We start from the raw sequence: 20,283 nt of genomic DNA, 5'->3' as shown, positions 1-20,283 counted from the left end.
AGCATATCCCACACTCTCACTTTTCTGTGAGGAAAGCCTTAATGTAATTGTATATGTATATATCCTTTTACACACATGTGAGTGGTTAATGGCATTACATAATACGCAGTGTATATGATTTGTTTTAAATGCTCATCAGCACTCAGACATGTGCCAGAGCGAGAAGAAAGACCTTGGAGCTGTGAGCAACCCAGTGACTAATAACAGTAAAGACTTATCCTCCAGGACTGTTTAAATATACTGTGTAAGTGAGCAGAAAAATGTGATTAAAATAAAGGGATCAACTGTGTTCAAATGATCCAAAGTGTTATGTTTTAGGTTTTAAGCATCTCTCTGTTTCTACGATGTTCAGCACTCAAGCTCCGATTTTCAGAAACCAAAACATTTATTAAACATCTTCCCATACATGACAGTTTTAAATACCTGTAATATTTTTTTAAAATATCTTTTGCCTAACAAAGTATAAAGTTGTTTTTAAGCTGAAAAAGACGTTAAAACTAGCAACTAACAGGTCACAGCGAACCTCAAAGCCTCACAACACCAAACAGAGGAGATGAGCTTCAGTTGTATTTAAAAAATAAAAAGAAGAAACATTAAAAAATAAAAAGAGTTAATATCATAGTCGGTGCATGGGACTTCTAAACATACATTTTTACATTTGTTGTTTTAATAGACTGCATTACTTTGCGTTTTTTACTCAACGTTGTCAAGTCACACAAACGGAGCGCAGTAGCTTGACATCAAAATAACTGCATTGATACAAATTTCACAAGAAAATTGAAGCTAAACTGAATCATATTAACATGCTGCAAAGAAAACGTGGAACTTCAAGAATAAGCTCTGAATTTGCCTTTTTTTAAAAATAAAAACATTTACTTTCATTCAGATGTTTATTTGCTTTCGTGCAGAGTTGGGAGAGTGTGGTGATATCACTTTCATGTCTGCAGTAAATATGAAGGTCTAGCCAGGAGACGGCTGAGCTGAGCACACAAGACTGGGGAAAAGGGGGAAGCAGCTGGGCGAAATTTGCCAACTACCACCTCAAAGGCTGACTAATTAACAAGATGTAATCTGTTTTTTTAATCTTTATAGAAATTGACATTCTGTTGGGAATTGAATTGCCAGACTCTTTCTTGCCTCTGAGCGTTAGCTAGGCAGTCATACCGTTAGAAAAATAGTAGGACTTCTGAGTATTAGCTAAGCATTTATACCGGTAGAGAAATAGTAGCACTAATCCCCCTATAAAACCAGGCTTTTATGGTTGTTTCTGTATGGATTCAGTCAAAATATATAACTTGCTGTAGTTATTATAGAAATGCTGGACGGAAACAAGTACCTTGGCTGTTTAACCTGGTTAGGGGTTTTATGCTAAGCTAACTGGCTATTACTGGATTTAGCCATATATTTAATTACAAGTATGAGAGTGGTATCAAGTTTCTCGCCGCTATATAACAAACAAACATATTTCTCAACATGTTAAATTAAACCTTTAAATATTTTTAGTCTCTTATTGATTGTCAGGTGTAGCTCATAAGAAGAGGAAAAAGGATCCGTCTATTTGCTGGCAATGCTAGCCAATGTCAGTATGTTTTCAGTTCACACTTTCGGTGTTGAAAGTGTGCTTGGAGTCACTGCATCTAGAACTAGAAGTAGTTAGCCTGAAGAGTGACACAAGTCCATGTACGTGCATCTCTGCGTCCTCAGGCGACAACAGCATTCAGACATCTTTCTGTCACCAGAACTATAGATACAGCAGAAACCAGAGAACTGATGAAGTGACTATCGATGACTGTCCTGTTAGTTGGTCGCTCATATTTCTTTTTTAATCATCAGTGTTAAGTGGCTGGGTCAAGAAGGCAATGGTCACCAATCTGTTAGTGGTCCCCATGCATCTCATGCGCAGTTTCTCTGTCCCAAACACTTCAAGTGCAGCATCATCTTTCCTGAGCTGAGCTCCTGCTGTCCCAGCATGCACAAAACAGCATTTCATGCATCATAGGTTACAAGTAGATGGACCAGTAGATGATGTTAAAAAGGATGTAGGCTCCAGGAAAGACGACCCTTGAGTACTTGTCTATGGCATGGGTGTCTATCCAGATGTTCACGTAGCCTCTAGATGCCTTCACCTGGCCTGTGATCTGTGGGTCGTTCAGTGCCACTTGGGCCAAAATTCGTTCCTGGCGGCCCCCGTTTTCTGGCAACCCATAATTTCCTGTGATGTTGACATCTGTGGACCCATATCCAGTGATCTGGGGGTCGATCATCATTTCATCAGGGTTGCCAATGCCGCATGTACATGGAAGCTAGCGAAAAACACACGAAGAGTTATGAATTACAGTAGACTTTCTATCATTATAAATAAGTGAATTCCTCCTATATGTATGATTGTCTGTACACTCATGGCCTTTAAATAACTTTGGTAGGAAACATTTATGGAAGGATGTTTGTGCTGGAAATCTTCCTCGGGGTACGTGGGCAATTTGGCTCCATATGCTGCAGCAGTTGGCAGATGAAGAATACCAATATAGTTAAAGAGCTGTAGTCCCAGAAATAATTTCCCATAGCCTTGAGAGCAGCTTAAAGTAAGCCAGTTAAGAAAATATATCTGTTTATTGGAAATGCATATAAATTATTAAATCATGTTTTCATCAGTTTATAATTATTTTAATATGGAAAATATTTCAGTATAAAATTCAGGTCAGCCTAATCAGAGTCGACTTAGACGAAACTATTATTACGTCTCGTAAATGTTTCCATCCTTGGTTTTATTAACTGTATTATTTGCAATAACCATGTACCAATAACAAGATTCAAATTAAGAAAAGTAGAGCATTTTCACAGATTTGTAGTACAATTAAAATTGAGATATATTAGGTATATAAACATATACACAAAGTGCATCTGTTGAAGGTTGTTACTTGTGCGGCTCTGTAACATTTCCAGCTGCTACTTTTGACACTAATCACTAGTCTGCAGTGCACGTTCAATGTCCATCAGTGTGTCAAAACAGAAACCCTTCATCTTGAATTTCAATTAGCATCTTGTGGAAGAGGAGGAAGTCTCAAGGAGCACTTTCTCCAGCAATGTCAATTGAAAAGTTGCGCACACTTATCTTTGGGCTTGAACATTATAGACTCTTCCTCTGAAAACAGCTGCTTGGTCTCTCAGACCCAGCTGTCATCGATATGATCCTCTAAGTGAAAGTCTGTTCATTTTGACACTGATGTTGTTCACATTTCGTGCCAGTTTAAGGTTCGTGGTGAAATTGCAAACTTGTGTCTGTATAATTTGTCAGAACAGACTTTTGCGAGTGATCTAAAAACAACTATGCTGGAAACAGCTTTGCTCTTTAAGGTATGATTGGCCAAATGTAAATAATTTTTTTGTATGAGCAGAGCATTTTGATCACTTCTTGTAAGCAATGACATATTAGATTCCCTTATTTATGGTCATGATGATAATGTTTTGAAATGCTCAGTTAATAAAGTAATTCCAGTACAATGCGAGGTAATATACAAACCTGAGATTTACGACATGGCCAAAAGCTTCAAATGAAAATTTTAGAACTACAAAGGGAAAAAATGTACTGTACCAAAAATATGACATACTGTGGAAATTCGAAAATTAGAAATTAGAATGAATATCAAACAGGTAAGCAGTTACAGCGCCTAACCTGTCATAAAACAAGAAAACACATATTTTAGAATTCTGTAAAAAACTTGTTTAAAACTAAAAATTGTATTATTATTTATCAGTTAAGTAACAAATGTTTTATTCCCAAATCTGAGCCAGCACACAAGACTTTAATCAAGTATAATATTTTTTAAAACTAATAGTTCTGTTCAGGAAATGCAAGCAAAATAAGTAATTTGAGATTCTAATTAAAAAAATAATAGTGTGCTTTATTACTCTAAATTTGAAAATGAATGGATGACTAAAATAATTATATTTTAGCATTAACCACTAAATACATAAAAAAATAAACCTTACATCGGGCAGTGGACAAACAAATTTAAGTACTGTTTTAGGTTGTAGCTTTCACAGCTTATCCAAAAAAAGAAAAGAAAAATCAGATATTTGCATCCTTACACTACTTCTAAAACTAAAAAAATGTGTCAGAATAAAACATGCTGCTGCATAAGTCATTACACAGATGTGGTGAAGATAAAGTATCTGTGTAAAATTTGTCAGTGTGAGCCATTAAAAAAAAAATCAAAAATTAAGTCTGTTCTTAACCAGAGGCAAAGTCAGAGGAGGAAAAAAAACATGAAAGGAACACTTACTCTCTCCCTCAGCTTCCTCTCTTTCCTCTCCTGTACGGTGGAGAGGTAGTTCACCGCTGCGTACTCTATCACCGAAAGGAAGACAAAGACAAAACTGACCCAGAGGTAAATGTCCACAGCTTTGATGTAGGAGACCCGAGGCATCGAAGCATTGACCCCGGTGATGATGGTGGACATGGTCAGCACGGTGGTGATGCCTGAAGGGAATCGAACAAAGTTTAGTCACAGCTGTGTTGCTATTTAGTCTCCCACAGACTAAATAGCTCAGAAATGGCTACATTTGGGGTGTAATAAATCAGAATCTTTATGTTCACTATAGACTTTGGTGAGATTCCACTAATAGCTTCCACCTACTCACTGTGAAAGCTGATGGGAAACTGGGGGTCTGGACCCCCTGAAAGGATTTGAGATGATTAGTGATGAGGGTAAGGAAAAAATGCACTAAATGTCTTCCCTAAAATTTTTCCACTAGTAAGATTTGTCTCAGCTCAGATAATTATTGCATAATACTGTGAAATGTACGATGATTCATGCTTTTCCTAGGCTGAATTCTAATAACCCAGCTCGTGTCAGTCTTTTCTGCTAGCACCACTTGGCTTAAATTGGGGGTTTTGAATCAAACGACTGTCGGATGGATTGCCAAGTCAGCGCTAAACTCCCTGTATAACTTCACTATCAGCTAAAGATTCAGAGTCTTTAGTTTCTTAATAAATTCTTCTTGTGTTGGTAGCTGGTTAGCTAGCCTTACCATGCTAACACGCATAGTGATAATGATACGCAGTGTTTAGCCTAGTGTTTTCTAGCATAGCTGATAACTCTTTGCTTCAAGAATGAAATGGAAATTTTACTTATGTGGTACATTTGCCACTCTCACTGTGCTTTAGATAGAAAGAAGTACCCACATATAGTTTAGAACCTAGCATGCAGATGTAGATGATGGAGCGAGATGGAGGCAGATGACCTGCTGTGGCAAGCCCTAATGGGAACAGCTGAAAGAAGAGGAATGATCCTAACATGCATGGCTTTGGATTGTGGGAAGAAACTGGAAAGCACCAGTAGAAAACCCACTAGGAGACGGGGAGCATGGGGAACACGCGAGCTTCACAAGCCCCAGCCAAGAGGTTCAAACAAAGACGCTTCTTCTATTATTTAACAGTGCCAACCACAGCATATACAGTACTATGCAAAAGTTTGGCTCATTGATTATTTTGCTAGGAAAATGAGAAATAGATACAGTAATTCATTGAAATATGCAAACATACATGGGAACATGGCTGCAGACACTTATTGTTCTACCTCTTTCCTGATCTCTGTACACTGACAAAGATTTGATCCAAAAAATGTAAATTTAGATTCATCACCACATAAGACCTGTTGCCACTGATTTTTAGTCCACTTTTAATCCACTTTAGTCCGTTGTGTAATTTGCTATACCTCAGCATTTTCTCATTGTTTACCTTCCTTAAGAATTTTTGACAGAAACTCTTCCACTGAGATTATTTCTCATTAAGCTTTAGCAATAGTTCACGTGTCACATCTTTGCAGGATATTTCTTCTGTATTTCCATATTTCTTTCCCATATTTCTTTTCTGTTGACTTTCAGATAGTGTTCATCTGCTGTAGATTAGTGGTGTGCGGATCGATACTGAAATATCGATTCTTCCGATACCAGCAATTTATGTTCTAGAATCGATTCTCATATTATAATATCGATATTTTAGTACTCTGGGGTAAATTTGTAGTTTTTCTATTCAAATGAACGCAGTGGAAAGAAACTATACAATTCGGATCGTCTAATTTGGAAGGAACTACTTCCTCTTACGCCTTTCATAGTCATATGCGAAATACGGCTGTATAAATGTGTCGCAGCCCCTGGCGTGCACACTCACAACAATGGCTGAGCGCAAACAGAGTCCTGTGTGGACACGTTGTTGTGGCAACACCACTGACCTCGTCAAACACCTCGGAGTAAATCACATCACAGAATATGATAAGCTTATGTTGAGGCGAACTGAAGAGGAGGACAGGGACAGGTGCTGCTAGGGCGAGACAGACATCTCTCGCAGAGTCCTTTAGTGCTGCAGGCAGGCAACATGTTCAAATGGCGCACAACGTCAGTTTTTTTTATTTCTATATGATTATTCTGCATTATTAAGCAATAAAAACAAGTTGTCTGATGTCCTCTAATCATTATGAAGCAATATGGTTATGTTATTATTACAATTACATAATACAATTATATATTGTATTATGAAATGCAATGAAACATTAAGTTTTTGTACAGAGTATCGGTATCGGATCAGTATCGCTGATACCACCCTGAATTTTACTTTGTATCGGATCGGAAAGGAAATCAGTGGTATCGCACATCACTACTGTAGATAGCTTTTTCGGCCTTTCACGTCTTCTTTTCTGTCCTCACATTTTTTAAGGACACACTGCACATAATGCCAAGGTCAGCCAAGTTTCCACCAGTTAGCTCTTTGGGAAAGACTTGGTTGGTGCAAAAGATACTATTCAATGCATGTCAAGCTGTCTTATCTTATGGAGATTTTTCAAAGGCTCGGTTAAATAAATGGGAACAAATGTGTTTTTGCTGCTAGTAACAACGTGCCTGAAGATATAAAACTGGTCATTGTAAAGCAGCTCAACAAACAACAAAACATTCCTCTGAAAATGTTCAAACACAAGGAATTAAAAAAAAATGTCCCAAGTGCTCAAGAGAGTTACGAGAAAGTCTGACTCGTTTGAAGCAAAAAATAAAGAAAGGAAAGGTGGCTCAAGTCTTTTGCACAGCACTATAAACATGAAAAAAAAACCCAAAACAACCCCACATATTGATTTACTTCATCGTTCATTTTTGAGCTTTATCTCACTCGGTGGTAATATGGCAAGAAATGAAGATAATTTCATTGGATTTCTGGAATGATCTAAATTACTGTATTAATATATAATCTAGTGTGTTCATTTGTATTTTGCAGTTTATTAGGTGCTGTTCATTGTTCTTTATTTTATGTCAGTTTAAATAATCAGTTTCATAAATGTGGGATAGATCTCAGTATTTTTCATGTCTAATTAAAATAAAAGTAAGGTAAAATAATAGTTGATTTAAGTAGCACGGCGTACCTAGCGGTACCCTGGCGGGGACAGCCCTTCGGTCAATCCAGAACGACACCCAGGAGAGCATAACCATGAGAGTAGCAGGGAAGTAAGTCTGCAGCAGGAAGAAGAATATGTGGCGCCGCAGGGTGAAGTGGATGTACAAACGATTGTACCAGCCTAGGAAAAAGAAATATCACCATTATTCACACATTGTCATACGCTGGCTGGCATATATACCATATCAGCACTTTAAGCAGAGGTTCTCAGCTATTCTGGCAAAGAATGATAGGACACCAAATCCCTTTTATGCTTCAGGTTGCTCTGAAAAGTGACATATGATAATCAAAAGGCTGCCAGGCTCTCAGTGTGGCTTTCTAGCAGCATACAAGTAGTTGGCAGGAGGCTGATTCATTTTGTTTCGCAGTAAGGATAAAATATTAGTGTAGTCGTTTTGGTTTATAATTCAACGGACACCGTTTTCTTGTATGGAAGATTTGATCCTTTAGCTGAAAAAGACTTACAAAGGGAAATTAGAATTATTGAAGTTTTAATTCAATTGTGATTTAGTTTTGCATGCATTACGCGCGCGTTTGTCGCATTTACATAATCGGTTGGATTTCGGTGTCTGACTTAGAAGTAGGCGAGTTGTGGATTACGGTACCTGTGCTGCTGTAGAAAGCCAGCTTGGTGGTGGTGTGAAATTTCTGGATGAGGAACTGGGACAGAGATATTCTGTCGTCTGTGTTCAGGGATTCGTTTCCTTTCTTCCAGTAAAGCATCAGGTCGTCATCTGTGTACGCATCTGCAGAGGAAATGTGAACAAGCCAAATCAGGACAGATAACGTAGGTCCGAAGAAAAAAACAGAAGAAACACGACAAAGGTGCCGAATCCAAAGCCCCAGTAGCTTCTCGTAGATGCTGAGAGTTTCAATTACAATCCTAGGACTTTCCCAGACTTAGGACTGGTGAAGTTATGGGAAAAGAATTAGAAAATGAAGAGAAAAGATTCCCAGAGAAAATAAGAGGTGTGTCTGACAAACATGTTTGGCCAGATTCTGTTCAATTCACTCACAGCTCTCAATCTCCAGCGAGCAGGTTTGGGTGTCCAGGGGAAAGCGGCTGAGATCCATGTTGCACATAGCAGTGACTGTGACTCTGCAGGGAAAACAGGCAGGACACATCAGAGGAGCAGGAATGTCAGCTTCAAAAATCTCCTTATGCAGGTTTCTAAAGTTCAAACTCAGGCTGGTTCTTTTGTGCATCATAATGAGACTCTGACTTGACGTGTCCCTTTTATATAGCCGTTTTTGAAAGAGCATTATTAAAGATGGTTTTTTTTCCAGGTCCCTTCTTATACAGCAGGGGTGTCAAACTCAAATACACAAATACAAAGTTGCGGGCTAACGTTAATATTTATTGAAATATATTTATTCCTCCAGATATAAGAATGAATCTTTTCTTATGGACTCAAACACGTTTTGCTGGAAAGCTGAATATGGAACAAGCAAAGCTTAATACTAAACAATATATATATTACCTGTATAACACCAGTAGGCCAGCTCTAATAGTAATTTGGTATGGCTTCGCAGGCCAAATGTAATTAGGCTGCGGGCCAAATTTGGACACCTATGTTATACAGTCTCCCACTGGAGGGTTGTTTGAGTTCTATCCACTCTCACACTTGTTTTCTCCAATTTTAATCAAGTGTCCTTATGCCACAGCGTCACTGGAACACAAACGGGTTTAGAAATGACTTTCCTGATTGAATAGAGGTTAAAAAATGACTTGACTTCTCCCCTCCACTCTGCCACGCTAATTAGAATAATCAAATGCTGTTCCACGAAATGCTGATGGACCTGCTGTGATGTTCCACACAGGAAATCAAAGGCGACCTTTTTAGAGATTTTTGTATGGTTGTGTGTTTTAAGGTTGTTTTGTTTCTCTCTTTTTGGAATGAAACCTTTTTATATTGTGGTGGTTGCCATGTTAAGACACGCAGTGCGGTTTACCTGAGACTGTAGAGCACATTGCCGTCAGGATAAACCCTCAGCATGACGTTGTCGGTGGTGGTGTCGTGGATGAAAGAGCGCTTAGAGTGAACAAAGAACATGTCAGGAACCCAAATTTTCTTCACCAGGCGACTGTCGAAGGTCATGCTCTGGTTGTTGGTGCTTGGAAAGGAAAGCCGCTCGTCCTTCCAGTAATGACGCAGGTACAGCGTCATGGTAAAGTCCTGCAAGGGAGAAAGAAACGAGAGTGTTATAAAGTATTCGGATCTTCACTTTATTATAAACTATATGTCGTGCTTTGCAAAAAAAAGTCTAGCATTCGCATTCAATCTTGTGTCCCCTGGGAAAAGGTAAGTTATGATGCTGTTTGACTGATAATAATGACGATCAGTGTGTTGGTCACTACTTTATGGACAGTTTACGTGGTTTAGTCCAATGTTTCCCAACATAAAGGTCACAAAATAAATCCATGGACTCTTGAGTTAAAATGAAAAAGTGAGTATTCATTTAATTTGTGCCTACTTTTATCATCTCACCTGCCTTCATCAAACTCAGTAAAACTTCCTTAAACGGAGTTAAGAAATGGCAAGTTCTAATACTGCAGTAATTAAGGTGTAATTAAGGCTTATGTTCATATGTTTGAGTAGAAAACAATTCTAAAGAAGAGGAGAGAATTGTAGAGGGTTTAGATATGAGAATGGCACAATGTAATGGTATGCTTTTAATGTTATTCTAAAGGAACAGCAATATTCACACTCATGAGGTTGATGAGGTGTTGCTAGTGTTCCTCATCGCCATCTATGACAAAAGAGAAGTGCTAAAGCTGCTCAAACACTGGCTCAGAAGTTGTGATGAGAGTCATTAACGCTCACGTCACCCAGGAAATACTCAGCCGTGGCATAGACTGCTATTCTTTTTTAAACTCCTGACGAGACTAGCGTGTGAAAAATAGGACGTGTTAACAAGATTAAAAGTTTTAAATAATAGCACTGCAATATTTCTCCTTGAAATTATGCTGCCAAGAAACAGAAAGCAGCAAAAATAATAATAATAATGGATTGCATTTATATAGCGCTTTTTGAGACCCTCCAAGCGCTTTACAATTCCACTATTCAGTCACTCTCACATTCACACACTGGTGGAGGCGAGCTACAGTTGTAGCCACAGCTGCCCTGGGGCAGACTGACAGAAGCGAGGCTGCCATATCGCGCCATCGACCCCTCTGGCCAACACCAGTAGGCGGTAGGTGAAGTGTCTTGCCCAAGGACACAACAACCAAGACAGACAGAGCTGGGGAACGAACCGGCAGCCTTTCAGTTACAAGATGAGCTTCCCAACCCCCTGAACCATGGCCATGAATAAAAATAAGTCTGCTCTTATGGAAGACGAACAGTAGTTGTTTTCCTCTGCAAAGACAGGGGCCAAAGTGCACCTACCTTAAAACTGCACTCGGTATAACAGCTGACCACTGCATTGTGCAGCATCACACTTACCATGTCCACCTCTGAGATGGTATCCAGACTTTCAACCTGAACATCTACACCAACAGGAATTGGAGGACCTGAAGGAAAATGGCATCATATAAGAAATGCATTAGTGCTGACATTATTTTTCAGCAAGCAAAAAGTAAAGATGACTTACTACAAGCAAAAAGTCCTAAAGAAAAATGAATGCACTAATCGAAATAGGCAAGGACATGGTTTGTTTTTTCTGCCTGCTTATGGATGTGACAGCACCCACCACCATTTTTTTTTATTGCAGAAACGCAGCTTCTGACAGGAACCGTGATCTCACACACACAGAGCAGCCGCTCATGACATGATGGTTACAGTTTGGCTCCGATTTCTTCTTTTGACCTATTTCAGCCTTTGTACTCTGCATCACCACGATCATCCTCCACCAGCGCACAGATACAATCAGGTCATAATAACGGCTCAAAGCGGATCCGGCGGTGAGTAAAATACAGCGCTAGCTTTCCCTTCTAGATGTACCTGCTGGTTAAACTCGGACACCGCCAAAAAGGATTCAGCGAGGGGTCATCTGGTGTTGTTTTCAGCAGCAGCAGATTGTTGTGTGATTAAAAGCGGTCTGACAAAAAAAACAGCACGTGGCTTCCTTCTTCTTTTTTAAATTTATTTACTTTTTTGGTTAAATAGGGCACTCTCATATTATCTCGACAGACAGATGCATAAAGAGAGCTAAAAAATACATAAAAACATTACTACTTAGTGTATTTTCTGAAACAAAAGCCTGTGTGCCTTTATTTCAACATAATCCTAAAGAAAGCTGACATCAAATCCCTCTAACACGCAGGGAAGCGAAAGGAAATGTGTTAACACTCTGGTGTTGTGAAGCACTGAACTGGAAAAGGAAACTCTCGCACAACTTGAAAGGAGGTTGTCAGTCAAGAGCTTAACGCTCACAAGGAAGCCGCACAGATCGTATTCAGCTGCACTTGATCCACAAGGATGCTAATGTTATCTCTTTTTCTTTCCTAATTAATTAAGAGCTTCTGACCTCCAAACGCTGGCCTCATGGTGAAATCGTGATCGTCTATTCTCAGGAGCTGCTCGGATTTTGTCATCAGAGATTTTGTCATGTCTGGGCTTCGCTTGTAAATTGGGCTGGAAAAAATAATAAATGCACAATAAACATGTTGTTACACAGATTTGAATGCTGAATATAACCCAGAAAAGACTTGTACAACTTACCTTCCAGTTTTGTGACCTCCTCCGCCATCCATCCAGGCGTCTCTTCGCAACCTGTTCCATTAAAATAGATATGCAAATGAGACCACCTTACAACGCAGCAGAGCTTTAATCAAAGATATTGTGATGCTTTCTTTTGTTTTACCTTAGAAATTCAACCTTTTCCTTTTTTTGTTGGTTGTAAATTCACATATTTATTTGAATACACTGAGGAATGCTTCGTGGCGTTTCTGTAGGTTACTTTCGAATACTATTTTTTATTCAGAGTCTGGGATGATCAAAGGCCAAATACAGCAGAAACTGTGTTTGAATATTGAATACCAAGAGGCAGACAAGCAGAAAAGCACCCTGGGTATATTTTTCTAGATTTGCTTTTTAATCGTGTGGAGATTTTTTAAGGTTTGTCTGTTGTAAATAACTGCTTTTAAATATGGGTGACAAAGAAAAGCAAAACATTTCGCCTTGGTGTCTGTAAAAATGAATTTCGGCTCACTTTTTTTTTTTTACAGATTAAAAAAAAAAAACGAGCCAATAATGAAAACCATCTGTCCCTGCACCCCACCCCCAGCCTAAATCTATGCTGCTCTCACGTGTTGTTTTGAACATTCTCCATTCCTAAGGAGATGTAGTACATCCGGTTACGTCAGGCACATTTCATCCACAAATCACATGAGGGCAAATAATGCCCATCACATCCAATTTAGAGCAATCCAGCTCTTTTCTGGTGTCACTTTTCAAGAGGGCTGCCTCTGTATAAATGTCTTTCAGGCAGCATATTCAGTCCGCACAAACACACACACACAGCGAGAGAATGATAAACTCCAAAAAAGCATAAAATGGATTAATAGAGTAGAGCATGCTGTGACAGACAGAGAGCCAAATCCCTGTGACAACTACAGAAGTGCATTAAGGAAATACCACAGAGGAAGAGAGAGAGAGATGGAGGAGAAACACAAAGCAGAAAGAGCACAAGAGCAAAATGAAACAGTGAGAAGAGGGTTTCCATCGCTGCTGGCTCCAGCGCTTTCATGGGCAACGGGTGCTGGGCCCTCCTCGTGTGCGTCTATCCAGCAGCTGGTTCCTAATCCTCTTGGCAGAAATGCCTCTCCAATCCTTTCTCTGCCTGCCTACGCCACACAGCCTGTCTGCACACTGCTCTGCTCTATGGCCCCACATTGTTTGCTTTTTCAAATGTTTTTCTTTTTATGTTTTCTGCCGCCGCGGGCTCGTGTACGCACGTCACTGCAGAGTCTGCATGAGGGTTAATGGGCCATATTTGCGTGGCGGTTGATCTGGACACATTTATGTATGCCGGTCCACGAGGGCAGAAAGCAGAACGAAACATTAAAGTAAAGAAGAGGGCGTTCAAAGTTTATAGAACGATTCGTTCATTTACATTTGAAAAAAGCTTCACAACAACTACTGAACATTTGCTGCTAACGTCACAGAAATGAACCGCTTTACTCTTGGCTAATAGGCTAATTTGCTAACAGTTATGCACGTATAAGCTGAATTTCTAGAATATTAAAACATTTTTAAAAAAGCCCAACCAGTCAGCTTTAACCAAGCATGTAGCAACTAAATTTTGTCTTTGTGCGGCAAGGAGTGATTCTTTTTTCTCATTAAATTTTTTTCTTTCCAAGGAATCATCAGAGCGACCATTAAAATTGATCCTTTAAACCTCATGAAGGTTTTTCCTCAGATCTTTTCTTGACTCTGCTGTCCTACACAAATCCTCCCCCCTCTCCCCAACCCGCAGCTCATCCTCCTCAAGGCGGCGAGTGAAGAAAGTAAAACAGTTAACACTCCCCCACAGCCCACGCCAGCAGCGCACAGACGCTTCTGCGATTTCACACTCAAGAGAAGAGGAGTGGAGTGATGAGAAACACAGGGAGAAAGGGTTTGATTTCTAAATACGCATATGTGATCCCCCTCCCTGCACCCCCCCCTTCCCATGCTAGAAGAGAAATGAGAGATTTACATTTGATTTGTATTCACAGGCTGTGCATGTCAGAGCAGAGAGAGGACTGATGCGAGAGGACTTTTAACAAGTTCGGGAAGAAAACAACAAACAGCGAAACACAGATGTGATAAAGAAGATGACACTGGCATTTAAAGATTATGCAGCGGCTTTGAGCCAGTTGTGCTTCCTGTCTTTTTCCAGATTTTCCACAGACGATTACGATTGTGCTCCTCTTGTGCTTAATGATCTTCTTAATCATCTCGGGGCTCAGAGGATCACTTTAAATGACTGGAATTTCATCGTGGCTTGTTTACATCTAAAGAGGCAGCAGACACTGCCTCCAATAGCATCACACACGCTCGCTTACTATCCTTTAAACCTAAGGACTACTAGGTGTATCAAAGACCAGCAGATACATCACGTCAAGCTTGTTTATTTCACTCAGTTTTAATGGAGAGCCGATTGCTGTTTGGCATCAGCTCTGATCTATAAATATCACCAGTTATAGCATGAAAAATTGATACTGTATCTAAAGGCTGGGGGATTATGGTTTGATAGGCTTTGTTGAAAATATTAAGTGGATGCAAATCATTCAACGCTGATAGCGTACAGTTTTGCACTTTGCCGCTTGGTTAAATCTTATCTTTACCAGAGATTAAAGCAAATACAGTTTCTCAGCTGGGGCAGCTCTAGGCTAAAGTTGAATTATTTGCATATATTCTACAAGAAAAGCATTTATTTGTAAAAGCTACACTGGAACAGGCCAATCTCCACTGGTTATTTATGGGGAAAAGTGCATTTATTTGCAAAAATGTCAGGGTTGTGCGCTGATCAGAGTCTTGCTTTCATTGGGTTTTAACACCATCTGAAAGTGTGCAAATAATCTTGTAGTAGAGCTGATAGAATGACTTAATCAACCGATATCATAATTTCAATAATTATTAATATTCTAGCCATTATTTACAAAAGGTCTTTAACATATTCAGCTTCAAAATGTGTTACGAAATCTCACGAAATAGCAAACTGAGTATTTTTTCTGCTACTGAGTGGGCTGTTGGCATATTTCACCAAAGAAGCCACTTGAAGATATAATCACACTCTGCTCATTTGAAACACTTTTGCCGGAAATTTAAACTGTTGCTTTTCAAATACATGACGAACATATTTCAGAATTTTGATACAATCTCTTTTTTTTTGTGCTTTCATTTGAAATTAATGAGTGAAAAAAAAATGGTAACATTTTGTCAAAGTGTATGATACTTTGTTTATTTCCTACCAACGTGATTCAGTCCAGTTCAAGTGTATCTGAAGTGTAATAAACACCTGTACCTCTATATTTGCATACTGATAAAAACATGAAATACTCTCAGTGGAGCTAAACCAACATGTGAATTAATCAGGTACTTCACTGACAGGTTTATAATCTCCAAGTATATTGCCAAAATTAATTACTTTTTTTTTCCAGGTCATTCTTTCATTTCTTCATTTTGGTCATTTCTTTAATTGTTACTTAGAGCCTTACTTTGTCTGTAAAATATCTTTAAAATTATATTCTTTTTGATAACATTAAGATATTCTGCTTTCTAAATACCTGACATCGGATTGGAAACTACATTCAAAGATTAAAAGATCAACCTCCTGTGGCTCAATTTTGATTTTAGTGTTTATGTTTTGTAGTGTGAAGGTCACCTTTCTTCAGCTATGCTACACAGTCAAACTGCAAAAAAAAAAAAAAAATCCCTGCCGTTTAAATCACTGATGTCAGAGCCTGTTTGATCAATACTGTGCAGAAATGAAGCGACTTTATTGACTCCCACATCTAGTTCAGTCCTAAAAAAAAGGTGGTAGTGGGGTGGAGAGTGGGGGGTAAAAGTCTAATCCAATAGGTGCATTGACAAGGCAGCAATTAGCCTAAATAATCACCTGAAAATGAAATTGACTACAACTGCTGCCGGTAGGGGAAAACGGTCATTAACTGATCTGCAGCATTTGCGGGGCAAGAGAGCACAGCATTCACCAACAATACATAAATAGATGTGGGGATTTAGGTCTCCCACTCTATCCTCTCTCCAATCTGCTGTCTGAAAAAAAAAAATCTATTTTCAAAGGGGGGAGGGAGCGGCACAGGTGACACAGGAAACAGTGGACAACACTGTGTGCACCTAAAACAAAAGAAAAATGAACTAGAATAAAATGAAGTTCTTAATGAAAAACTAGAAACTTCTGCAGATCGGTTTCTGTGCACATCTTCCAATAAATGATTCAGTTGAATCCTGCTGAGGCAATGCAATCAGTTTTTTAAAAAGCCCTATATATTCAACACCTTGTTGCTGTTACCTGCTTTGTTTGTAGGTTTCCAGCTTGTGACCTCTCGACTGAACCATCTTCCCAGCTGCGCCCGCCAGCCAAACACAGAAGAGCACAAACGCCGCATCCACCTGCATGGTTCACATTCCCCAGAGGACGGACCTCTCCTGTCAATCAGAATCCACTCCCCTCCTGGGTTCGAAGCACTCTGCCTTCCTGATACATTCCCTTCTCCAGCGCCTGAGCCGATAAGAAGGAGAAAAACAGCAAGAGAAGCAGCGGCGGCGACAGCAGCACACTGGGCTATTCTACGGCCTGAGTAGAAAACATCCTACGGTGCTTAATCTGCACAGTGGGAAAAGCAATTTTGACTAAACCCATAAATCCTTGAGCGTCAGATGGTACAGATTTGATCCCTCCAGCGGCGGATGTGCCTGCCTCTCTGTGCTCTGCTGCTCTCAGATACCCTGCACTCTGATGTGCTCTACTCCACTTTGCACCGCCCAGAAACACCAATTCTCACAGTGATGCAGTGTGCTCATTTGTAAGGTCAAGCTTCAGAGATACAGAGGCATAGAAGCTGAGAATGAAGAAGCTCTGAGGCTTACCAGCTCCTTCTGGTGCTGGAGTCTGATTTTGACACTTTTCCAAAAATGCATTTCTGCTTGATGCTTTTTGCAGGATTTTATGAGGTTTCATGACGGGTGAGTGATTATCTTCCATCCTGCTGTGGTGATATATATATATATATATATATATATATATATATATATATTTTTTTTTTTTTTTTTTTTTTTTTTTTTTTTTTTCAAGAGACACAGATATGGGAATATTTTTGGATTTCCCCAAAAAATAATTACACAGGTAGATGTGTTGCCAGATCCAGCAGTAACGATGCCAACAGAGTTCCTCAACAAGGAAACTTTAAATCCACATCCTTCAGGTTATATATAATACTAAATATATTATATCAGTAAAGCTAATTATATTTTTATTATTTACCATGTTTACAATCAGTGATTTGGTCCTATGTATTTTCTTAATGATAATAAATATAAACACTACACGTATCTGGTAATGACAGCATACAACATTAAGTCTAAGCATCAATCGTCTTCAAAAAAAATGAAGCCAGCTGGAAGTTCAGTGCTTGTGTTTATTCAGTTTAGCAACACACGTGCGGCTGCCTCGCTATTTATCTGTCAAAACGTGCTGTCCGAGTGAGCCAGTCAAAAAAAGGCCTCACCGCTGACGTCAACATCCGCCCGGACATGTGTCCCCTTTTCTTTTTTTCCCCCCTTTTGGCACTCTGAACAGTTGGATTATAAGATCACGAATTTGGGTTAGCTCCATCTACGTCAATCTAAAAATTGGTGTAAGTAATGTTAAGCATGGTTTGTTTGAGATTTACAGATTTGTATTTATTCATTTTTTTTACAGTAGTAGTGCTGACCGAGCAAATGCATCAGCTACCTGCTGCAAAAACTGACACAGACAATCAACACCCAAGCATACAACACTAAAAACCAATAAAATCCATCCTTCTAGTTAAGCTTGAATCAAATTACAGCTTAAAAGCACAATCAGAATTTTGATTTCTTTTTAAATCGCTGTTATTATATTCTGCGAGGTTTTTAAAGAGTGAGTTCACACCAAATTTTGGAAAGATGAAAAAACATCGCTGCTCGTCAGCGGAGAAAATCCGATTATTGGGCTAATTGCTGTGACTCTTTGGTTCATATTTGTGTTTTAACAGAGCCATGTTAGAAGCTGAATAATAAAGTCTGCCAGCGCTGGAGAAATTGTTCTTTAGTCCCGGAAGACACACTTAAGACTTTCTGTCAAAGTTTTTCTTAGTGGTTCTGAAGTTTTAGCACAGCATGGCAATGCATTAAAGATGCATCTTTCAGTTCATTATCAAAGCTCTGATTTTTCCATAAAATTCAATTACAAGGCTCAGTGGGACGGTTTCTGTGTATATCACTTCTACATCTTTACTACTTCTTTTCAGTTATTATCCAACATGTATAGCAGTACAAATATATCTGTGATTACGGACCTGATAACCCAATAATAGGCATGACATAGTGATTAGTTAATGAGTGATGTCTAACCCTAACCCTATCTGCAAATATGATGACATTTATAAAAAGCTGCATATCTGCCGTATAGAATCATTTTTGCACTTTGAAACATGGTGCCATAAAGAGCTAAGGCCATTAAAATGTTTCTTATGTGTCAAAAAGATGTTTTTTTAGCACAAGGGAAGGGGGAGTAAAAACAAAACACACAAACATACACACACACACACACACACACACACACACACACACACACACACACACACACACACACACACACACACACAACCCTCTGCAGTTCAAATTCAGATCAAATCCAGGAGTGGGTGATGCAATCATCTACATGCTGCTGAAAGCTTACTCCCATCCAGATAGTAACTGCATTGTGAGGATTGCCAATTTTTGATTTCTCAGGTGCATTTAATATGATTTAAGCTGCTGCTAGTGATAGAGTAAATACATAAAACATAAGCAGACATGTCCATCATCTCATCGATTACTGATTACCTGACAGACAGGCTGCGGTATGTGAGACTGAGCAGTATAGGAGCTACACAGGGGCCTGCGGCGTCTCCATTGCTACTCACGTTGTGCACCTCAAACTTTTAGCACAACTCCAGGTCATGCCATCTACAGAAATACTCTGACAATTCAGCAGTGGTTGGAAATATTAGTGATGGGCAGGAGGAGGAGTACAGAGCACTAAAAATAGTGATCGACGTCAGTATGAAGAGGACGGCTACACGACTCGTGTCTATCCTGGGACAGAATGTTGATGTTGTGGGGGAGTACAAGAACCCGGGCATCTACATTGACAACAACAACAAAAAAGGGTAGGATGAGAAGGCTCTGTTTCCTAAGGAAGCTGAGATTCTTTGATGTGTACAGCAAGATGATGGATCCTGAACCATACACACTGCCAGACAGGAGTGGCGCACATTCTCCAAACAACAATAAGAATGCATCATCATTTCAACTTCCGTAACAAAATCACTAATGTGTCTTCCGCATTCTCAATAAAGCAATTATTTATAATAATTTGTTTTTGTTGCATTAATATAGCATCCATGAGTGTCAGTCCCTGTTAAAACTGATATTGAAAGACTGGAATATGTTAATCTGTAGTATGACATCTATTTTGCGTCATGAGGGGCTGACATATTTTTAAACTGTTATTTATTTATTGTGGAAATCGTCTTCGTTCCCATGGCACAAACAGAGTAATAACACCAAAAGCAAAACTATCAAACTAAAAATATCAGTGAAATATAGGTCAAATTGCTATTTTAAAGCCCCTTGTTGCACAGACTTTCACAATAAGTGATTTTCTTCCAAACTGGCACAGGGGATTACAGGGTATCTTACCTGTTCTACCCCTCTACTCGACCCACATACAAGAGGTCGCCGTGCACCGGTCACACACAGCATTAAGCTCCTGTGCTGGCTGCAACATCTGTGCCTTAATGTAGCCAGAAGCTCTTAAAACACTCCCACGTGTTTACGCTGTGCCTATGAGTGCTGGGTTTGAGCCCTTTTTCTTTTTTCCCTGCGCTGCAGCTCCGTCACACTCTAGCCTTAGCCAATGAATAATCGCCGTTTCAATTTTTGCTCAATTTTGCCCTGAATTTAGTCTGTCAGACTGACAGCGTGCCCGTTTTCTCACACTTTATGCAAAATGTCAAGTTATGTGTCCTCTGTTAAAATCTTAAAGGTGATCTGGACTGCATTTCCCACCTGTTAACGCCTTCCTTTAGAGTACGATGGGCTGGATTTGTGCCTGAGAGGCAACGATGAGGGTTAAATCATGCTAATATTGTAGCTTAGTCATTG

The 20,283-nt window shown here is 39.3% G+C and overlaps 1 protein-coding gene across 2 annotated transcripts; it reads right to left on the bottom strand.

Moving 5' to 3' along the window:
* Positions 1-405: 405 nt before the first annotated feature.
* Positions 406-20,015, bottom strand: LOC146646975 (gamma-aminobutyric acid receptor subunit rho-1-like). 2 transcript variants are annotated; one of them, XM_085391061.1, is made up of 11 exons: positions 19,819-20,015; positions 16,403-16,612; positions 12,106-12,156; positions 11,912-12,018; positions 10,888-10,955; positions 9,395-9,618; positions 8,458-8,540; positions 8,047-8,187; positions 7,410-7,562; positions 4,284-4,480; positions 406-2,303 (listed from the first exon to the last, which is right to left on the bottom strand). In XM_085391061.1, exons 2-11 carry the CDS (start codon positions 16,507-16,509, stop codon positions 2,001-2,003), a joined length of 1,434 nt encoding a protein of 477 aa, XP_085247187.1. In that variant the 5' UTR covers positions 16,510-16,612; positions 19,819-20,015; the 3' UTR covers positions 406-2,000. The 2 variants fall into 2 exon arrangements, with proteins under 2 accessions (XP_085247187.1, XP_085247186.1); XM_085391060.1 differs by lacking the exon at positions 19,819-20,015 and having other exon boundaries at positions 16,403-17,084.
* Positions 20,016-20,283: the final 268 nt, after the last annotated feature.

This window comes from Rhamphochromis longiceps, linkage group LG19, assembly GCF_057381845.1.
Source record: "Rhamphochromis longiceps isolate RC_006_pf linkage group LG19, R_longiceps_female_GT1.1, whole genome shotgun sequence".
Classification (NCBI taxonomy): domain Eukaryota; kingdom Metazoa; phylum Chordata; class Actinopteri; order Cichliformes; family Cichlidae; genus Rhamphochromis; species Rhamphochromis longiceps.
Note: the sequence above shows the minus strand (reverse complement) of the source record. Positions and strands in the feature narration are given on the sequence as shown.